The sequence below is a fragment of the Leptonychotes weddellii genome, chromosome 6 (genome assembly GCF_054177405.1).
Source record: "Leptonychotes weddellii isolate Sample4059 chromosome 6, ASM5417740v2, whole genome shotgun sequence".
NCBI classification, from domain to species: domain Eukaryota; kingdom Metazoa; phylum Chordata; class Mammalia; order Carnivora; family Phocidae; genus Leptonychotes; species Leptonychotes weddellii.
This window is the reverse complement of record NC_138374.1, coordinates 51,600,823-51,623,497: the sequence shown is the minus strand read 5'-3', so window position 1 is coordinate 51,623,497 and position 22,675 is coordinate 51,600,823. Positions and strand designations below refer to the sequence as shown.

General features: G+C 42.4%; 2 protein-coding genes across 8 annotated transcripts in view; both read left to right on the top strand.

Annotated features, from left to right (window-relative positions):
• STOX1 (storkhead box 1) overlaps positions 1–17,226 on the top strand; it is a 59,909-nt gene extending 42,683 nt beyond the window's left edge. For both annotated transcript variants that reach the window (XM_081824147.1, XM_081824148.1), the window contains exons 2-4: positions 5,122–5,274; positions 7,342–9,706; positions 14,911–17,226. In XM_081824147.1, coding sequence (XP_081680273.1) covers positions 5,122–5,274; positions 7,342–9,706; positions 14,911–15,058 — 2,666 coding nt within the window. In that variant the 3' untranslated portion in view covers positions 15,059–17,226. The remainder of the gene's footprint in view (positions 1–5,121; positions 5,275–7,341; positions 9,707–14,910) is intronic.
• Positions 17,227–21,953: 4,727 nt separating this feature from the next.
• DDX50 (DExD-box helicase 50) overlaps positions 21,954–22,675 on the top strand; it is a 37,711-nt gene continuing 36,989 nt past the window's right edge. Inside the window, exon 1 of one of the 6 annotated variants that reach the window (XM_081824154.1) lies at positions 21,954–22,139. In XM_081824154.1, the coding sequence (XP_081680280.1) occupies positions 22,050–22,139 (90 nt within the window). In that variant the 5' untranslated portion in view covers positions 21,954–22,049. The remainder of the gene's footprint in view (positions 22,140–22,675) is intronic. The other 5 variants (XM_081824149.1, XM_081824150.1, XM_081824152.1 and 2 more) reach the window with 5 other exon arrangements.

The window sequence follows — 22,675 nt, the reverse complement described above, 5'->3', positions numbered from 1 at the left end:
CTGGGATCGAGTCCCACATCGGGCTCCCTGCTCGGCGGGAAGGCTGCTTCTCCCTCTCCCACTCCCCCTGCTTGTGTTCCTGCTCTTGCTATGTCTCTCTCTGTCAAAAAAATAAATAAAATCTTTAAAAAAAAAAAAAAATCCAAGGGCAAAAGTAACTGAAACAAAAAAAGATGGCTAGAGTGTGAACATGATTCCTGAGTCTATCACGAAAGTTCCCAGTCAGGGTTCGCTCCGCTCTCCTGCACAGGAAACCCTTGATGATTTATGCACCTGAAGACGTCTCTTAGCAACGGCTGTGAAGGAAACGTACTGAGAAATTTTCTCTAGGCTTTGTTTAGAGGGAGTGCCAAACCAGAGGTTAAATGCAATTTAACACGTTCTCTAAAATGCAATGGACATATTGTTGTATTAATTTTAAGGAGAAAAAAAGGCAGTTTGGCTTCCTACTTGATAGTAGATTTGTTTGCTCTTAAAATACTCATTCCCACACTGTGGTAGGAATTATGAATAAAATTTCTGGGATTGTCTTTGGATTTGGCAAGCAGTGTCAGATTCTTTAAAAGAAGTTGTTTGGGATTTTTAAAATATAAGAAAAAAGTTCTGTTGCTCATATATTGCTGCTTGTTAACTAAAAGTAGTGCTTTCTGAACAATCTATTTTTAGCTTTTATTTCGAATTGACTTTAGATATATGGGAGATTGCAAAAAAATATACAGGAACATCCCATACATCCCTCCCACCAGCCCCATGAAAAATCCATTTTGACTATTTTTCCTATGAAAGGAGGAAATAAGCTTAAGGGTTGAGCAAAAAATGGGCTGCTTCAGGTCTAGGCCAAAGGCACAGTGGAGACCTGAGTACTGGACCCCCACCCTTGGTGTAGCGTCTTTGTTTCATTTGCCCCAAAATGGGCAGCTACCGGCAGGGGGCGTGGCAGGCAGGGACATCGGACGCTGACATTCTAGCCACTCATCGCTTTCTTTTAAAAGCTTCCTCCTTTCCCCATCTCAAAGTTCAAAGTGACTGGGTTTAGGGTAGGGATGCGGTGAGGCTTGAATGTGGGTTGCGTGGTTGAGCCACTGAAAAACTTTTTAGGTTTTGCCCTGTGCTTCTCCAGTACTCTAGCCCTTATCTTTCTAGGAGAGAACTTTCTCCACCCTCTTTGAATTAAGGACTTCTCATCCACATGAAGGTGGGGGGCGGTGGGGGGGAGGTAATCAATTTAAGATCACATACAAGAAAAAAGTCACTTAGATTGTTTTGGGAGATGGGGGGAAAGATATATAAAAGTTTAAAGTCACTTATTTCAAATTAAGCGCATAGAGTTATGTTAAAGGAGCACAGAACTATTGGAAATTGTACTTTAATTCTATACTTTTTCTGGTTGAGGAGGGAGATGAAAGAGAATAAAGTAAATCCCAGATGCCGGGGGAAAAAAGAAAGGCAAAGAGGGAATGAAGAGAGGCAGAGGCTTATTACCCTTAGCTTAGAGGTAGACTTTCTAGAAGGATTTTGAGGTTTAGGTCAGCTAATGTCTCACTTGGACAGTAAGTACAGAAGCTTAAGTACACAGGGCAACAGACCAATGTTATGTATAACAGCAAACTACTTCTCAGTTTGCTTGTGGAAGTCCTCTATCTTCACGCAGATACAATGAATATATTATGGGCCACTCACCAGCTCTGGCTACAACCCTTCACACCTTGCCAATCCTCACCACCTTCCTACCCCCTCAACAACTAGTTCAATGTATTGGCTTCTCCACTGTCACTGGGCGAGTCAACTGCAGGGTATAACCAAGTTTTTTCAGTTCTTTGGCTTCCTTTGGCTACTCTTTTTTTTTTTTTATTCTTATGTTAATCCCCATACATTACATCATTAGTTTTAGATGAAGTGTTCCATGATTCATTGTTTGTGCATAACACCCAGTGCTCCATGCAGAATGTGCCCTCCTCAATACCCACCACCAGGCTAACCCATCCTCCCACCCCCCTCCCCTCTAGAACCCTGTTTGTTTTTCAGAGTCCGTCGTCTCTCATGGTTCGTCTACCTTTTGGCTACTCTTGACTCCCCCATGCAGCCCTAGGGCCATGTTTATTTGTTGAATGGTTAACTACTTTAACACTGCTATTATCAACAACCTAACCCTCTACCATTCCCAAGCAGACCTCACCTGAGAAATTGTTAGAAATGCAGAATCCTGGGCTTTGCTTCTGACCTTGTGAATAGAATCCACACGTTAGCACAACCCCCTGATGATTCGCAGAAGCACTGCTGGCCTCCCTGACTCTCACCCTTTTCATTCCAGATTGCCACATCACCTGCCAGCAACCATACTTCAGTCATCTTGAGACTCAGGCCTCCTTCATAATCCTTGTATTCATTTTTTTAATTTAATATACTCCAAGAATAGCTCTTCAACCCCCCTTTCCACTCTTTAGCTCCTCACTCCTGTTTTTTTCTCCTCCCATTCCTATCCTCTCTCTCCCTGTCTTAACTTTGCAGAGATCAAATGACCTTGCTGTGCTCATGTGTGTTTCCTTCTAGGCTTCAGTATGTCTCTGGTCTTCTACCACCCTCTATTCTTTTCTCCGGTCCAGATGAAGTAGTATCTTATTTCTAACGCAGTTCTTCCGCCTCTGCCTTTTGCACATTTTCCTATTCCCCTCTTCTGGGATCTTGCTGTCTTACTGGGGCTTCTCTTTCCCGGAATCATGTACGTTGTTTCCGTGAAGCCCTTCCTTTTTGGATCCAAATGTGCTGAGCTCTTCTATTAAGAAAATCACAACATACACACACATTCACATTCACTTGATCTTACTCCCTTGTGGTTTATGTTCTGTTTCTCCTCTTTCAGAATCCGATTTTTCCAACAAATGGTATAGAACAGTGGTTTATAATTGAGACAGCTTTGCCTCTACCCCTCTTCCGGGGACGTGTGGCAATATCTGGAAACTTGTTTGGTTGCTGCAACTGGGGGAGATGCTACTGGCATCTAGAAGTGGACAGAGACCAAGGGCGCTACTAAACATGCTACAATGCGCAAGACACCCCGCACAACAAAGAATTATCTGGCTAGGCAGACCCTCTTGGTTTGCCTTTGACTTTCTTGGTTATCACACTGAAAATCCTATGTCCCAGGAAACCCCTCAGTCCTGGGTGTACTGAGATGGTTGGTCACCTTTTATCTGGCCCCCAATGTCAAAAGTGCCAAAGTTAAGAGGCCCTGCTCTACAAGGAGGACCCATTGACCTTACTTTTTTCTCACCAACTCCCTTCCCTTCAACCTGACATTTAGTTTCTGTGTTCTTTTCTATGAAAACAGTTCTCTTGAAGGACACCTATGGTCGCCTTCCAATCAAGAAATACAATGGCCTTGGACACCTGGGTGGCTCATCGGTTAAGCATCTGCCTTTGGCTGAGGTCATGATCCCAGGGTCCTGGGACCAAGTCCTATATCGGGCTCCTTGCTCCGTGGGGAGCCTGCTTCTCCCTCTGCCTGATGCTCCCCCCTGCTTGTGCTCTCTCTCTCTCTGACAAATAAAATCTTAAAAAAAAAAAAAAAAGAAAGAAATACAGTGGCCCTTCTTCCTCCTCCCTCAACCTTTCTGATCCCTTTCAAGCATTTCACACTGTTGCTTTGCTGTCATTTTGGAGCCTCTTTTTCTCATACTTTTGGTTCTCTCCCTCCTACCCCCATTATTGGGCCTTCTCGCTTTTGTGGGTCCCTATTTCTACTGTTTCTTAATTGTAGATAGCCCCGTAGTTCAGTGTTTCTTGGCTCTCTTTCTATTTCTCCTACCGAAGAATTTATGCCACTCCTTAGCTTCAGATCTCCTCCATATTAGTTGATTCCCAAATCTCTTTCCTGAGTCCTAGTCTTTCATTTCCAAGTAATTGAGTGATGTTCAGCAGGATCTAAAACTCTAACATGAGTAATAGCAGGTTAAGAACATTTATTTAAGATGTTAGCAAGGAGGAAAGACAATACAGTCTAGCTTATATTTTTTATCTGTCTTCAACTTTGGTCTGATATAACTCAAACTCTATCCAGCCAGGATAACTCTATTCATGCTTTTATATACCTTGTGCTTTCCTCCTTTCATGGTTTTGCTCCATGTCTTTGTGCTTTTAGAAAACATTTCTGCCCTTTCCTTCTTCAAATCTTCCTAGCATTCCAATCAGGAAAATGTGGAATGATGAAAATGCTGGATTAGGAGTCAGAAGAAGACCTCTTTTGGTCATTCTACTTGCTTTCTGACCTTGGAACAATTATTTGAGCTTTCTATGGCTTTCTCTCTCTCTACATATGTATATTTTTAAAAGATTTTATTGACTTATTTATCTAATTTGAGAGAGAGGGAGCACGAGCAGGGGGAAGGGGTAAAGGGAGAGGGAGAAGCAGACTCCCTGCTGAGCAGGGAGCCCAATGTGGGTCTCCATCCCAGGACCCCAGGATCATGACCTGAGCCAAAGGCAGCTGCTTAATGGACTGAGCCACCCAGCACCCCTATGGCTTTCTATATTTTAAATAAAGAAATAAGAATTCCATCCCTGCCTGCCTCAGATAGCTAATAGGATAAAGACCATATAGCATTGTCTGACCTGAACTCTGATAGCACTTCGTGCCTTTCGTCTGGAAACTTACTATCTTTTGCATGTAAAGTAGTGACAAATTCTACAAACTCTTAAAAAGTAGGGTACCCAAATGTAAACCTTTTTCTTCTATGCTTTCTATCATTGTTCATGTCATGTTATCAGATTCGGAGGAAAAAACCAATGAAAAAAATAGCAATTCCACATGCTGTTCAGTTTTTATTCTTTTTTTTTTTTTTTTAAAGATTTTATTTGACAGAGAGACACAGCAAAAGAGGGAACACAAGCAGGGGGAGTGGGAGAGGGAGAAGCAGGCTTCCCGTGGAGAAGGGAGCCCGATGCGGAGCTCGATCTCAGGACCCTGGGATCATGACCTGAGCTGAAGACAGACGCGTAACGACTGAGGCACCCAGGCGCCCCAGGCGCCCCCAGTTTTTATTCTTGATTCACTAATTCCGAATAGTTTTTACTACAAATGTATCACCTTTCCTTTTTTTTTTTTTTTTTTAACCTCCAATTTAGGAGATGTCTTTCCAGTGCAAATGAATCCAATAGCTCAATCTCAGTTTGTACCTTTGGCTGAAGTTCTTTGCTGTGCTGTATCTGATATGAATGCTGCCCAGATTGTGGTGACACAGGAATCACTGTTGGAGCATTTGATGAAACACTACCCAGGTAGCGTGACAAGTTTTCTCTATTAGTTCATTGCTTGCTTTCTATTTATAAATCCTCTTAAAGATGTGAATAAACTGGGCGATATCCACTTTTTTTTCTATTGTAGAGCCTCGTATTAGAGCCTTGCTAGGAAAAGGCCTGCATCAACAAATTTGATAAGGGCATTTCTTTTACTTTCCAGATGAACTTTTTCAAAAACAATGCTTATGGCAATAAACAAATCAAACTGTAGAAAGGAGTACAAAGCAAAAAAAGGAAAAGTTCATCTTCTCCCCCGATCCCATTCTTCCATTGCCACTTCCCAGAGGTGACAGTTTATATTGTTTATCTTTTCCTGTGTATACTTTCATAAATTGTGTTTGAGCATATGTATTTTTTTAATAACATAAATTAGATCATTCTTTACATTGTTTGCACCTGCTTAAGTTAAAAAAATATTTTGGGGGGGCGCCTGGGTGACCTAGTAGCTTAAGTGTCCAACTCTTGATTTTGTTTTTTTGTTTGTTTTGTTTTAAGATTTTATTTATTTATTTGAGAGAGAGAGAGAGCATGAGCTGGGGGAGAGGCAGATGGAGAGGGAGGAGAGGGAAGCCTGATATGGGGCTTGATCCCAGGACCCCGGGATCATGACCTGAGCTGAAGGCAGACACTTAAGCGACTGAGCCACCCAGGTGCCCCTAACTCTTGATTTTGGCTCAGGTCATGATCTCAGGGTCATGAGATCGAGTCCTGAGTCGAGCCCTGCATCAGCCTCCAAGCTCAGTGGGGAGTCTGCTTGAGATTCGCTCTCTCTCTCTGCCCCTCCCCACCCCCCAAGTGCATACACTCTCTCTCTAAAAAAAATAAATAAATCTTTTAAAAAACATTTTGGAGATCTTTCTGTATTATTATATATTGATTTATTTCAATCTTTTCACAGATGCATAATATCCCAAATGCATGGGTGTAGAAGAGTATTTTTAATTTTTCCCATTATAAAATGGATATGCTTATTGAAGAAAAATCAAGAAAATACAGAAAGTAACCACTTACAGTACCACCACCCAAAGGAAATGTTAATATATATATTTTATTATTTTTTTTAAGATTTTATTTATTTATTTGTCAGAGAGAGAGAGCACAAGCAGGGGGAGCAGCAGGAGGAGAGGGAGAAGCAGGATCTCCGCTGAGCAGGAAGCCCGATGTGGGACTCAATCCCAGGACCCTGGGATCGTGACCTGAGCTGAAGGCAGACACTTAACTGACTGAGCCACCCAGGCGTCCCAGGAAATGTTAATATATATATATATATATAAAAGATTTTATTTATTTGACAGAGAGACACAGCAAGAGAGGGAACACAAGCAGGGGGAGTGGGAGAGGGAGAAGCAGGCTTCCTGCAGAGCAGGGAGCCCAATGCGGGGCTCGATCCCAGGACCCTGGGATCATAACCCAAGCTGAAGGCAGACGCTTAACAACTAAGCCACCCAGGCGCCCCGGAAATGTTAATATATTGATGTATTTTCTTCCAGTGTTATACAAACATGTTTCACAATATAAATACAATTTTGAACCCTGATATTTGGAAAAAGGAATTTGTTTTAAAATTGTTACTTTCCTACTTTGAAAAACTATCATAATACAGATATTAGGTAGTTTGCCCTCATCCTGGCACAGACTGGTTTTCATTTTCTCTTCAGATTCTTATTAAGATTTAAGCAATGAAGTTGCGATTTTCAAAAACACCCATGTTTGCTTCCAAGAATGCTGTCTTGAAGTGAAGATTTAAATTCATGATGGGTTTGTATAACTTCCTGTGTGTGTTAGAGGGAACTCAGATTTTTTTCTCTACTTAACCATTAATTTAGCCCTATGTCTTTGTGTGGACCAAATTGTATTCCTATTATTCAGTTAAATTGGGACTATTCTGAATGCTTCTTTGGCATTGTAATTATGTTTATTGTGTTACAGTTAGCTCTGGGTTCATCAAGCACATGTGTGGTCATTTCTGACTTACTGATTTCACTCATCAAAATGTTTTTTTTAATTCAAAATCTATCAGTGTAATGAAATGCTTGTTTGTTTTAGGCATTGCAATTCCATCTCAAGATATTCTCTATACCACTCTGGGAACTCTGATTAAAGAAAGGAAGATTTATCACACTGGAGAGGGATACTTCATAGTCACCCCTCAGACTTACTTCATCACGAATACAAGCCCTCAGGAAAATAAGAGAGACCTGTCAGATGAAAGTCACCCGGTGCCAACTTGCGTTACGTATCTGGTGAGCGTGGCCGGCTGTGCAGAACTAGCCAAAGGAAATGCTGCCCCCATTTCCCATTGTCAGTCTTGCCGGTGTTTCCCTGCCCCGTGCACCCAGGACATAGAGGCGACACCGGCGGCTGCAGAAATGGCTAGAAAAGGCCAGAAGGGTCTTCAGGAATCCAGATCTTTGGTACAGAATCGAGCGGTTTCAGTGTCTGAGGAGAATCACATCTGTGAATGCGCCAAACCGTTACCAGACACAAAAGACAGAGAAAAAGGCAAGAAGTTTGGCTTCAGCCTCTTCTGGCGTAGCCTATCCAGGAAGGAGAAGTCCAGAACAGAGCACAGCAGTTTCTCTGCCCAGTTCCCACCAGAAGAATGGCCTGTCCGAGATGAAGATAACTTGGACAACATCCCTCGAGACGTCGAACATGAGATTATCAGAAGAATTAATCCCATTCTGACCGTTGACAACTTAATCAAACATACCGTCTTGATGCAAAAATACGAGGAACAGAAACAATATAATAGCCAGGGCACTTCCACTGATATGCTGACGATGAGGCATAAATATCCTTCAAAAGAGGGAGTGAGGAACCAGAGGGGCCGGTCTGCAAAGCCTCGAAGAAGGCGGGGCCGTTCTCAGAGGGATAGGCGCCAAGCCGGGAGTCCGGGAAGCGAGCCTCAGCCAGGAAGCATTAGACTGGAGAAACATCCCAAGCTCCCTGCTCCCCAACCCACCCCCAGAATTAAAAGCCCAAATGGAGCAGTAGTTCAGAAACCACTTGATGAGAACCTGTCAGTGCTGGGGTCCCATTTGATTTACAAGAAGCGAATTAGTAATCCTTTCGTAGGTTTTTCTCCCCGGGGGATCCCGGTAACCAAAGGGCACAACATCCAGAAGACCAGTGATCTGAAACCCAGTCAGACTGGACCAAAGGGAAAGCCCTTCCCAAGGTCAAGGTCTTTGGATTCTTCAAGAATCTTTGAGAGTGAACTCAAAGAGCCACATGCTGAACAATGTAAAGATGAACTGATGGCAGAATCCATTTATATGAATAACTCTGCCGTCAAACCTATCAGTGATGACTTCAGAGATCCCCTCTTAAATTACTCTCAATGTAGTGTTTCGCAAAATGGCAGTAAATGTTCCTTTCGGGAAAGCATGTTGAGATATGATGTATATGGTGGAAAAAACGAGGTAATCCCTGAAGTCTTGAGGAAAAGTTATTCTCCCTTTGACACATTAGGGGAAGCCAAAGAAACACGGCATGTCCTGCCATCACAAGGACATCCTGCCTCCTCTTTAGGCCATGCCTCCTCTGCTTGTAGAATAGTTGATCAAACAATACACCAGTTCCAAAATCTTGGTCTTCTGGATTACCCAGTTAGTACGAACTATTTGAGACAACCTGAGAGACAAGATGGAGACTTAGAAGAAATACCAATGAGAAAGGCATTTGTCCCAGAAGCAGAGACTGTGGATCTAGAAAACAAGGGGCTTTCTGATGATAACCAGGCCTTGTATCAGAATGAATTGCAAGATGATGATGGTGCTTGTAGTTCATTATATCTAGACGAGGAGGACTTTTCCGAGAATGATGACTTATGTCAAATGCTGCCTGGCCGCATTCAGTATTCCTTTGCAGGGAGAAGCAAGTGGAATCATTTGGGGAAACAGAAAGTGACTGAAATATCTCTGACTGAGTACAGCAACAAAATAGACAGGTCTGAGCTTCAGGTGCTTGAAGGAAATGAGTGTTACAAACCCACTGGGTTTTTCACTAACCCAGGTGAAAGCCAAACACCTAATCTCTCTGCTGAAAGCGGTGGCCTCAATTCAGGGACTCAGTCCAGTTTTAACTATGAAGAGGAACCCAGTGTTGCTACGTGTGCCCAGACCTCAGCATCCGCGGATGGAAGTATATTTGATTACTATAGCACAAGGAAAGCCCATTCTGAGACTGAAACCCTCCAAGACTCTGTTGGTGACACAGGAAAGAAACCTGCTAGCTGGAGTCAGAGTGCTCAGAATCAGGGAATGAGAAAGCAGTTCACACAAAAGGTAGAACTTATCAACACTTCACTTAGGCCAGTGTTGGCTCAGGATATCCAACACGAACACAGTCATTTGGAAGGAACAGAAAATCAGAGCATGGCAGGAGATAGTGGAATAGATTCTCCACGGTAAGTGTATGTAAACGTGTTTGATTAGCCACTATTCCTCAGGAATGATTAAAATCAAGGGTGTATTGAATTACCTAATGGGAGACTCCTGAATAAACTTCTTATAGCCATAGAATTCTGCCAGCCTTACTGAATAAATTGTATCAAATTACAATGAAATCTCTTATATAATAGGTTCATTTTTAATGTGAGCCAAAATTTACTCCACTACTACTAAATTTTGAATTATTTCTTTTTTTTTTTAAAGATTTTATTTATTTGACAGAGAGAGAGACAGCGAGAGAGGGAACACAAGCAGGGAGAGTGGGAGAGGGAGAGGCAGGCTTCCCGCTGAGCAGGGAGCCCGATGTGGGGCTCGATCCCAGGACCCCGGGATCATGACCTGAGCCGAAGGCAGATGCTTAACGACTGAGCCACCCAGGCGCCCCTAAATCTTGAATTATTTCTAAAAATAGGAAAGAGCTGCTATAAATGAAGCACTTCCTCAACTGAAGGTTGGAAGTTTTCACTTATATTTCTGGTTCTACATACGTTGGGAAAGAGATACAGCTACTTTCCACCAATATTTTCCATGTTAATTTGTTTAAATAACATTGTTCAGATTATGAAAGTAATATGGTCATAATAGAATATTTGAAAAGTACTGAAAAAGTGTCTTAAAAGATTTATTTATTTATTTGAGAGAGAGAGAGAGAGAGTGCATGAGCAAGCACGGGGGAGAGGCAGAGGAAGAGAAATCCTCAGACTCCCCACTGAGCTTGAAGCCCAACCTGAGGCTCAATCCCAGGACCTTGAGATCATGATCTGATCTCAAAGAGTCAAATCAAGATCCAAAATCAAGAGTCAGATGCTTAACTGACTGAGCTTACCCCAGTGCCCCAGTATTGAACACCTATAATCACCCTACCATTTATTTTATTTTTTAAAAAATATTTTATTTATTTATTTGAGAGAGACAGAGATAGTGAGAGAGAGCACAAGTGGGAAGGAGGGGGAGAAGCAGACTCCCCGCTGAGCAGGGAGCCCAATGTGGAGCTCGATCCCAGGACCCCGGGATCATGACCTGAGCCGAAGGCAGATGCTTAACTGACTGAGCTACCCAAGCGCCCCCACCCTACCATTTAGATATATTTTAAAAATCCTTTTATATTTGGTATATTTATAACACTTCAGTCTGAATATATTGATCTATATAATTTGTCTGAATGTTTTGCCTGTACTGTAGTTCTTATTTTGTATGGTGCTTTTTTCAAATAATAGTACATAGTGAACATTCCCCTCATATTCTTAGTTTTCAAAAAGTTCATCTTAAAATTTGGCATATATCTTTACTAGTTTTTTTTTTTAAGATTTTATTTATTTATTTGAGACAGAGAGTGAGAGCGAGCACAAGCGGGGGGAGGGGAGCAGAGGGAGAGGGAGAAGCGGACTCTTTACTGAGCAGGGAACCTGATACAGGGCTCTATCCCAGGACCCCAGGATCATGACCTGAACTGAAGGCATATGCTTAACCAACTGAGCTACCCAGGCGCCCCTACTAGTTTTTCATTATATAAAATTATTGTGTACTTTGTTTTGAAAAAGTAAAGTAATACAGAAATGTAAAAGGTAGGGGAGCCTGGGGTTAGATCATGGTCTTAGGGTCCTGGTGTCAAGCCCTTGTCAGGCTCCCTGCTCAGCGGGGAGTCTGCTTCTCCTTCTCCCTCTGCCCCTCCCCTTGCTCATGCATGCTGTCTCTCTCTCTCTCAAATAAATAAATAAATCTTTAAAAAAAAATGTAAAAGGTAAAAATGGGGGCGCCTGGGTGGCTCAGTCAGTTGAGTATACAACTCTTTGATTTTGGCTCACTTCATGATCTCAGGGTCATGGGATCAAGCCCTGTGTCGGGCTCCATGCTCAGCACGGAGTCTGCTGGAGATTTTTCCTCTCCCTCTGCCCCTCCCTCAGCTGGCACACTCCCACGCTCTCTCTCTCTAAAATAAATGAATTAATCTGTAAAAAAAATAAAAAATAAAAAGCAAAATTGGAAGTCTCCATCCCCCAACCTTTGCCATTGCCTTTTTGTTGAGGTGACCTACACGTTGTTTACAGTTTGGTTTGTTTGTTTGTTTTTAAATATTTTATTTATTTATTTGAGAGAGAGACTGCAAGAGAGAGAGAGCATGAGCAGGGGGAGAAGGGGAGGGAGAGGGAGAAACAGACTCCCCACTGAACAGGGAGCCCAACGCGGGACACGATCCCAGGACCCTGGGATCATGACCTGAGCCAAAGGCAGACGTTTAACTGATGGAGCCAACTGGGCGCCCAACAGTTTGGTTTATATTCTTTCAGACTTTTTCCTGTGCATTTGTAAATATAACTATTTTTTAACAACAAATAATATGGAGCTGTGGCTTTCTTTTTTCACCTAACATAAGTTAGGATATCTTGCAATCAATACATAGAGATCCAGCTCATTCTTTTTAATGGCTGCTGAGTATTCCATTATGTGGACCCCAGTATTTATATAGTTATTGTTTTCCTTCCTTTGACATTTAAATTACCAATTTTTGCTGTAATAAATCAATCTGCAGTAATTGTTTTTACATATAAATATTTGCAGACACTTCTGACTATACCTTGGGCTAAATTCCTGGAGGTCTACATTTTTTAAAAAGATTTTATTTATTTGTCAGAGAGAGAGAGAGAGCACAAGCAGGGGGAGCTGCAGGCAGAGGGAGAAGCAGGCTCTTCTGCTGAGCAAGGAGCCCGATGTGGACCGGATCCCAGGACCTTAGGATCATGACCTGAGCTGAAGGCAGCCGTTTAACTGGCTGAGCCACCCAGGAGTCCCATGGAGGTCTGCATTTTTATTTTATTTATTTGAGAGAGAGAGACAGAGATAGCGAGAGAGAACAGGATCAGGGAGGAGAGGGAGAAGCAGGCTCCCCACTGAGCAGGGAGACTGATGTAGGGATCAATCCCAAGACTCCAGGATCATGACCCAAGCTGAAGGCAGATGCCTAACCGCCTGAGCCACCCAGGCGCCCCGAGGTCTGCATTTTTAAAACATATCTTCACTTCTTTATTAGGGAACAGATCTTTCCTTGAAACAATTGTTTAATTCATATCAACTCTTTAAAGTATCAAATCAAAACATATTGTCTCCAAAGTAAACAATGGTTGTGTAAACCAACAAGCTATGGATTCCCTTTCTCTCTGGCAAAAGGAGAAATGAAAACCCAAATCAAACCCAAAGCAGATAAGAGAAATTACTCCTTGACATGCAACTGAGAATTTAAATTTGTGAAATCTCGAGAAATTCGATTTCTTAAAAATTGCTTATAATATGGTTCTCTTGAAAGACATAATCATTAAAGACATGTAGAAGAAAAGGGAGGGAAGATAACATTTGCACATCAACTATGTGCCCTGTTATAAGAATTAGAGGGAAAGAGATGAACAAGATGCTGTTGCCACCTGTAGGAAGCTTTTATACTTTAGTTGAGTAGACCAACAAACAATAAACAAATTGAACTCAACACAAAGCAGTGGAGTGCCTGGCTGGCTCAGTCGGTAGAGCACATGACTCTTGATCTCGGGGTTGTGAGTTGGAGGCCCACATTGGGGGTAGAGTTTACTCTAAAAAATATGTACAGGGGCGCCTGGGTGGCTGAGTTGGTTAAGCGTCTGCCTTCAGCTCAGCTTATGATCCCAGAGTGCCTGATCGAACCCCTGCATCAGGCTCCTTGCCCTGCTCCTTGCTCCTCTCTCGTGCACACTCTTTCTCTCTTAAATAAATAAAATCTTAAAAAAAAAAAAAAAAGGACAAAGGAGAAACTCTTCACAACTGCCAAAGAGATGTAGAATTAAGAGTGATGAGCTGTTTGGGGGAACACTTGTTGGAGGACACCTTTTTTTTTTTTTTAAGATTTTATTTATTTATTTGAGAGAGAGAGAGAGCACAGAGGGAGTGGGAGAGGGAGCAGCAGACTCCCCCGCTGAGCAGGGAGCCCGATGAGGGGCTGGATCCCAGGACCCTGGGATCATCACCTGATCCGAAGCAGACACTTAACTGACTAAGCCACCCAGGCGCCCAAGGAGGACACATTTTTGAGGCATATCAATGTAATGAGCAAGTGATAGAGAGGAGACAAGGTGGGAAAAGGGGAATTTCAAAGCAAAATGTCCAGTAATGTGACTTGGCTGAAACAAGGCAGATGTGTTAGATAAGGGGCTAACCTAGCCTACAGCTCCTTGGAAAGGAACATTGTCATTGTGAAAAATATTATGGTTGGCTTTTCTCTTTCATATGACTTCTCAAAAAAGAAACAAATTACACTTCAGTTGTATAGAAGAGGTTTTCAGGGAACATATTGATTTTTGTGTTTTTTTTTTTTAAAGATTTTTTATTTATTTGATAGAGACACAGCGAGAAACACAAGCAGGGGGAGGGGGAAAGGGAGAAGGAGGCTTCCCGCTGAGCAGGGAGCCCGATGCGGGGCTCGATCCCAGGACCCTGGGATCATGACCTGAGCCGAAGGCAGACGTTTAATGACTGAGCCACCCAGGCGCCCCGGTTTTTTTGTTTTAAAGTTTGTATGTATGTATGTATGTATGTATGTATGTATGTATGTATGTAATCTCTACACCCAACTGGGGCTTGAACTCACAACCCTGAGATCAAGAGTTGCAGGCTCTTCCAACCGAGGCAGCCAGGCGTCCTGGGAACTTGTTTCTGACTAGAATATAATTGATATTGGATCTGAGGAAAGATGTTCCGAAAATACGAACTTCTTGGAAAGCAGCTGCCAAATATTGAGGTGCTGTTGTGAAGCCTTTAAAAATGTAAGGAACACTTTAGATTTTTTTTTTTAAAGATTTTATTTATTTATTTGACAGAGAGAGACACAGCGAGAGAGGGAACACAAGCAGGGGGAGTGGGAGGGGGAGAAGCAGGCTTCCCGCCGAGCAGGGAGCCCGATGCGGGGCTTGATCCCAGGATGTCCTGGGATCATGACCTGAGCTGAAGGCAGACATTTAACCATCTGAGCCACCCAGGTGCCCCAGCACTTTAGATTTTTAAAGGTTAACTTATATGACAAATGTACCTTAGTGTTAGTAAATGTTATACTGCTTCAAAGTAACAAATGAAGGTATAATGCTTTGATTAGAAATCCAGGCCCTTTTGGAAGGTAATAATTCTGTTATTTTTAATATCTTAGGACACAGAGTCTGGCATCTAATAATTCAGTCATTTTGGATGGACTAAAAAGAAGACAGAATTTTCTGCAGAACTTTGAAGGCACAAAGAGCGGTCAAACACTCGCATCCAATTCCTTACTACAACTAACTCCAGTCATAAATGTTTAATTCTTATTTTTCTTTTGTAAACTTTTTGGTAAAAATATCCAGATTAATATAGACTATTTTAATCAGCTGAGTATATAAGAATTCTCTAAAGCCGAGCATAGGTGCTGTTAATCTCATTACATATTTTGTTCTAGTTGCTGGCTTTTTTTCCTTTTTGATGTTTTAAAGCTTTTTTAAAAACTTATTTTACTATGAATTTATTGGGAATATAGAGATTTTTTGCAATTAAAAAAACCATAAAATCCTTGGTCCTTTTCCAGTTAAATGTAATTAACTCAAATTTTCAGACATTCATTAGTTTCTCAAATACATAGGGTTCTAATTTACTATACCCAGTAGTGAATTTCTCTACCCATACTAATACTGAGTTCTTATGTTAAGGATCTCACCAGATTCAGCACAGAAATCCAGATAATAGTGTGTTAGGGTTGTATAGAGCCTTTGTTTGCAACTAAAGTCTTTTATCATTATCAGAAAATTTATATAGTTGTATTGGGTACTTTGCAACAAGAATTTTTTCTATCCAATCATTGCCACCAAGGATCTTCTCTGCAACCACCTTGAACATGAACAGATGGCCCCAAATTGTACTGACTGGCAATGTCCAAAATACCCGTGGTAGCATCTGGGTCTACTATTTTTCTGGTTCCTCTTCATATTTGAGGCACTCTCTATAGCATGGCAGTGAGAAGTGAGGATGTTCTCAGATGGTGGAGATAGAAAGGAAGTAGAATGGTTGCGGAATGGTTTATGAGTGAAAGGAGGTTCTGAATTAAAGATTTAGAGAAGATGGAAGATGGATGATAGTTCATTTATATTTGATCTATTTCCACTAAGACTTGGATAGCTTTGCTGGAATTTTTTCTGGCTGGCCTTTTCAAGACCAAGTAGTGGAATGGTCATTTCTCTTGGGTTTGGGAAACAGGGAGCAGTCAAGCCTGGTTTCGGCATATTGGACAGATGCTAATGCTGACTTATGGTTGAGGGGATGTTTCTCCTAAGAGGTTCCTAAGGATTGTCAAGGCCTTAAATCTCAAGCATGATTGAATAACTGGAGAGTGCCTCTTAATTCTCACCATCCTGGTAACAATGAAGGCAAGATGAAGCTCAGCACCGTGGAGAGCTGCCTCCAGGCACTGGGGGAGTGCAGAGGAGGGGAGATCAGATACACTGCTGGGTTTTGCAGTGGTTGGCCCATTCACTTCTGTTGACTTTTAGTGGCTCTGAGCAACCTATCATGGCATCCAAGAAGATCAGCTGTGGTCACAAGGACATTTGAAACTCTGGACAAAGTATCAAGAAGGATAATCTGTATAGCAAAGGCTTATGGGGGAGGCATTGTTTTAGGGGGAGTCTTTATAGCTTGGAATCATCATCAATGAATCAAAGACGATTTCAGCTCATTTAAAGAACTTTCCATTAGTCAAAACTATCCATAGATGAAATAAACACGTTTTTTTTAAAAAAGACTTTATTTGACAGAGACACAGCGAGAGAGGGAACACAAGCAGGGGGAGTGGGAGAGGGAGAGAAGCAGGCTTCCCACCAAGCAGGGAGCCCGATGCGGGGCTCTATCCGAGGACCCCGGGATCATGACCTGAGCCGAAGGCAGATGCTTAACGACTAAGCCCAGGTGCCCCGAAATAGACACTTTTATAAATGAATGAACTTCCCATTATTTAGGGCACTCAGGCAGAGGCTTGATGATCTTTCAATTGGTATGTTGCAGAGGTATTTCCAGTACTTAACAGGATAGCTGAACTAGATGATTTTAAAGATTCCTTCCAACTGTAAGGTTTTGTACTTACAGATTCAGTGAGGGTTATATGTCAATTATATCGCAAGAAAAAAAAAAAAAGTTTAAGTGAGGATCCTGCAAAGTACTGAACTCATACAAGATTCCTGAGTTCTTCCAGTTCTCCATTTCTGTCCTATCCTTGTCAGTCCTTGGAAAAAGGAGCAACAACAACTCTGTCCTACCTTTGATTTTGGACCTGGACAAATTTTTCTATTAGAGTGAGGAATCCAAAGTTTTTTATGGCTCTAGTCACACGTAGGGACCAATGAAATCCATCTAATTTTGCCGCTAGACGCACTATAACACTCCCTAAATGTATTAAACGAAGCCTATTATGAAACCAATAAAACTTTCCTTCTACAAAACACAACATTTGACTACAAATATTGAAGATGAAATATGTGTTGTTTGAGATATTATTCTCTAAAATAAGTGGCTTGCATTTTCTCCCCAATATTAATTTGTGTGCGATAACATTAGTTCTTGATTTCTCATCCTCACTGTGGTCTATTCTCTGAGGAGAAAACTGTTTTCTTGAGGCAGCATGATGACCTGAGTTTAGGAATCGGAGAAGTTTGAATCCCAATTACAATCCTTGGGAGCTGTGTGATGGAGAAAGTTTCCAAACTTCTCTGATTCGGTTTTCTCATCTGTAAAAGGGAGATGGTAATGATAGATCTAACTTACAGAACTGTTGTAAGATCTGAGGCTAATCTATTCAAAGTGCCCAATGCAGGAGGCACCTGATATCGTTATATGTGTGTATATTTTTATATATTATATATTCACAAAACTTGTCTGATAGGTGAATATGTGGCCTATTATACAGGTCCCATTTTTTGCTAGGTTGTCTGGAATTCCTCCATTTAGAGATTCAGTCCTTTAGGTTAAGATTATAAGAAATTTCATCAATTCAAATCCGGATTTGCCTAGGGAGGTATTATGCCTTGGCTAACAAGTTTTCAGTTAAAATCTGATGCTATAATAGGAATCAGATATGTAAAGCATGGGCTTATTTTAGACATTTCATACATTCTGAGATTATCCTCTCTCATCTGGAATCCCAGACCCCTACGAATACTCAGAGAGTAGCTGGGTTCTGCAAGGTATTTTCAGTATTTCAAACATTCTAATAGAAATTGTATATATTCCTTTGCTTAACTCATTGCTAATTACAACATTAAGTTTCTTTGGCAGTGGCTGAAATTATACCAGCTCAGTAATACAACACCATCACAGGCTGGTGTGACATTGCTAAGCTACATTTGTATCTTATTTATAGATAAGGAGAATGATCATGAGTTTATTACTAAATGCAATTTAGCAGAGACAAAGGTCAGATCTGTGAGGAAAAAACAATGGAGAGAACAGTAGTAGTGTTGAAAACTGGGGACCACTACATTTTGAGAACCCCTCCTACTGCTACCTGAGAAGGCTTTTGGGGAATAGGGAAGAAAGACTACTGCCAAAATGGAGTGGGAAAGAGAGACACTGAGAATCATGAAACAAGAAAGGGGGGTATCAAAAACAAACTCAGAACTACTTTGCTGGCCTCTACAAATCCTTCTTCCTTTTGAAACCTTAGAAACATGTTCCCTCTTTAGCAGTAGTGGTTTCCATTTCTTGGATAATAGTGCCCTCTTCTGGGTAGCTGATGTGACTACTTTTCCAGCACTTGATTCAAAACATTTACAAAGTAATTGGCTAAAGAAAGAGTAGGACCTCTCTCCAAAGGTTGAAGTTAAAAAGCTTTTTTCCAGGGACTCTGGGCCCGCTGAGTTGGTGGAGTGTGGGACTCTGAATCTTGGGGTTGTGAGTTCAAGCCCCACTTTGGGTGGAGAGATTACTTAAAAATAAAATCTAAAAAAAAGCTTTTCCAAGTTTGAATTAGGAGCTACACATATACATAAATATACAAGTGGTAAATGTGTTCAAAGTTGTGTTTTCTCCAAGGCTTCCCAAACCTGTCAAAACCTTGAGCTAAAGGTAGAAATGTGAGCTGCTCTGTATATCATCTTTGCGGTACTGTCATATCACTTGATCCCCCCAATTTCCCTGCACTATCAGCAGGGAAGGCATGTTTGTCTCCACATTACTAACAAAAAAGACCAGGTTTTAGAGGTGAGTTGGCCAAGGTCATGTGGCTAACAATGGCAGAAACATCCCTCCTGTTCCCTCCTTCACTTTCTCCTTACTTCTTATTACTCTAAACACTCATTCTATCCTCCAGTATCTTTTAAGCAATTTATAATTGCTCCTTAAACTATTTCCATGTCATAACATTTTAAAACGATAGCTTGATTCCTTTTGTCACATAAGATTGACATGCAGATGCAAAATGATGACTTTTTAAAAAAACTTTTGTTTTTTTTATTCTTATGTTAATCCCCATACATGACATCATTAGTTTTTGATGTAGTGTTCCATGATTCATTGTTTGTGCATAACACCCAGTGCTCCATGCAGAATGTGCCCTCCTCAATACCCATCACCAGGCTAACCCATCCGCCCACCCCCCCTCCCCTCCAGAACCCTCAGTTTGTTTTTCAGAGTCCATCGTCTCTCATGGTTCGTCTCCCCCTCCGATTTCCCCTGCTTCATTCTTCCCCTCCTGCTACCTTCTTCTTTTTTTTTTCTTAACATATATTGCATTATTTGTTTCAGAGGTACAGATCTGAGATTCAACAGTCTTGCACAATTCACAGCGCTTACCAGAGCACATACCCCCTCCCCAAAAACTTTTGCTTTTTAACTATAGAAAAATCTAGCCCTGTAGGTTTGAGAATGACCAGAGAGAGGCAAGTGTATAGTTCCCTCTTATTTTTATATCTTAAGGTCATAGAGTTTAAGGACCCGAAGCCAAAGGCAAGAGAAGTCTTCATAGAATCTTGGAACAGAGCAATAGATGAGGCACCCCGACTCTTAAATTTTAAGAAATAAATTATATCAGTAACTCTGGTAAAATATTTTGGAGAATAAAGATTCTAATAAGATTATATTTTAAATTATTTGTGCATTGAAATTATACTTACTCCTTCATGTTCTTCCCAATAGATATTAGCAGATACAAATCTCTTTGAGAGTTATAGAGAGAGCAAATAGGAAAAAAAAAATTCTCCATTCCTTCATTACCATTCCCAAATTTTCTAGTTGATATCCATAGAGAACACAGACTTACCCAAATTTGGTAGTACTCAAATTTTTTTCGGCTAAGCCACAGCTTGAAGTTACTTATGACTTGGTTTAAGACAGCAGACAGAATTTTGATTCAGTGAGTTTGGGGCTTAGAAAGGCAGGATTGTATCACAGTCATTCTGAAAAACACTTAATAAACTTGTTAGTGTCTTGCATAGGGAGAATTGAACAGTCTAATCCTTTCTATTTACATACCTGCTATTTGACCTCCAAATGAATGCCAATGTTTTAGAGGAGCTAAAAACTTTATTTCATCAGTATTTGATCTTCAACCACAACAAACTAACATTTGTTCCTATTATCCCAATTTTACAAGTGTGACGTTCTTTGCCACATCCACTCCTTGTTCCTATGTACATTACACTCTGTTGTAGGGCTACAAAGACTTTACAGTGGTAGAATTGGGGTGGGTGTGAAGGAAAGAAGAAAAGGATTTAGAAAAGCACAGATCTAGAGATGCACAGTGATTCCCATACTCTACAGAGACGCATTTTTCCACTATCATTAACTGACACTCCTTTTGTTCACAGTTTTGAATCCATAAGGTAACTTTTAGATCTACAGCCCTTTTGATTTCAGACCAATCCATAGTAGTGCAGAAGGCTTGCAGCGATCATTTGTGGTTTCAGCTATTTATGACCAATCCCCAAACTCCATGACATATAGCAGTTTGTAATTTTGCTAAGACACAAGTTTGATGCTCAGGTTACAAGGCTGGGGTCTTAGAAATTGTCAAGTGCACCTACATCTCAGTTTGGCTCCTTGTTCTCCACTCAAGAGTAGCTGGGTTGAAGAGATCACGAAGAGATAAAGAAATGGCTCTGAAAAGAATGCCAACCAGCCAGCACCAGTGATGTAGGAAAACTGTAGGCTAAGGAATCAACCTTCTGCATTGTCAAAAGATTTCCAGTTTTGTATAAGGTTGTAATTTAGGGGCAGTTAATCCCCATCAATAAAATAAAATCCTTTAATTCACTGTAAATACATAATCTGTCGAAGACATTTAGGCTTGTTTTCTCGCTATGTTTCTCCGGGGTTTTCCTACTCATCCTAAATTTCATGGGAGCATCTGCCCCAAAACGCTTTTCGAAACAAAGCTTTCACGTTGGTGTGGTAGAGAGAGCCCTCAATTTGGATTCAGAAGAGGAGTTCTTTGGTCCTGACTGTGCCACTGTGTCTTCAAACAAGCAAATCCCTTACGAGGAGCTTAGTTTCCCCTCCGTCAGTGGGGGGAGTGGAAAGGACCTAAAATGAACCAAGGACTAATTTCATGACTAAAAGCTAAGACTTGAGGTACGACTGTCCAGTTCCGACCTTCACTTCCAGCCCACCTACCCACGGCAGACCCCGCGAAGCCCCTTCCCACCAGCGCCGGCCCGCCGGCCTCGCGCTAAACCGTTAGACGTTAACGCTTCACCCCGAAATGGGCGGGCCGAGGCCGGCCGCTTCCGGCGGCGAATGGAGAGGCGGCGCGTGGCGCTCTCCACCGGCCTCGCTCGGGCGGGTCCACGCGCCAGCCCGCCGCGCCCGAGCGCCTCTCGGCCGCGGTTGAGGGCCTTCCCAGCTCCAGCAGTGCATGCTGGGAAGCCCCAAAGTGTCTCCGCGGCGCCGAGGATAAGTGTTCGTAGTGGGGTAGGGAGAGAGAAGTCGGGGGCGGGGGGGGGGGACGCAAATCACTTTATGCTAATAAGTTCGCGCGTCCTTTATGGAGATTGGCCAGGGTTTTGCCTTAACAGCCAATCACTTTAGAACAAGGGTGGGCCAGTCGAGATCGCTCATACTCATTGGCTGGGAGGTTGCAACGCGAAGGAAGAGTTTAAACCTAGAGTATCCGGGATTATTTTTCCCCCGCCGGGCGGTGCGTGTCCCGGAAATGACGTAGCTCTGGCCGGGCGGCCACCCTGCCCCCGCTTCCTTTCACGCTGCTGCCGCCCGTAGGTGGTTGTGGCCACCGAGCCCAGAAGGAGGAGGCGGCGGCGGCGGCGGCAGCGGCAGCGAATGATGCCTGGGAAACTCCTCTGGGGGGACATTATGGAGCTGGAGGCACCCTTGGAGGAGACCGAGAGCCAAAGGAAGGAGAGGCAAAAGGTGCGCTGAGGATGGGCCGCGCCTCTTTTTGGGCTGCGCCGGCTTGGGCGGGGAGGGGATCTGTCTCAGATCTGATGGCCTGTCACAACCTGGCCGGAGCATCCCAGGGCCTCCCCTCGCGCAGCCCTTGTCCCTTTGAGGTCGCTCCGGGCCCATTCCCACCTCCATACCCGTAACCTGCAGAAGGGCTGCACTACGCTTTGGCCTGGCGCCCTGTGCTCCCTCAGCCCTTCCCGTAGGAGCCTAAGAGATGGGCAGACTCAAGTTCCCATCACCGCGGAATCTGTTCTTTCTTTCCTCTTTTTCCTTAAGCAGCGAGGCCTGTTCGGTTCTTATGGGCTGTCTTAGAAGATGATTAAGAAAGATGGTTGCCTTGAATATGTGTTACTTCTCCGTCACCCTGACCTGTGAGGGAGAATCTTGGGGAAATAGATCTTAGGTTTACAAACCTCGATAGCTAGTGTTTAGAGGCTTAAGGAAATGTGTCACAGCCAGCATTGCTAGGAGTTGGCTGTGATGGAGATCGTGTGGGTTGT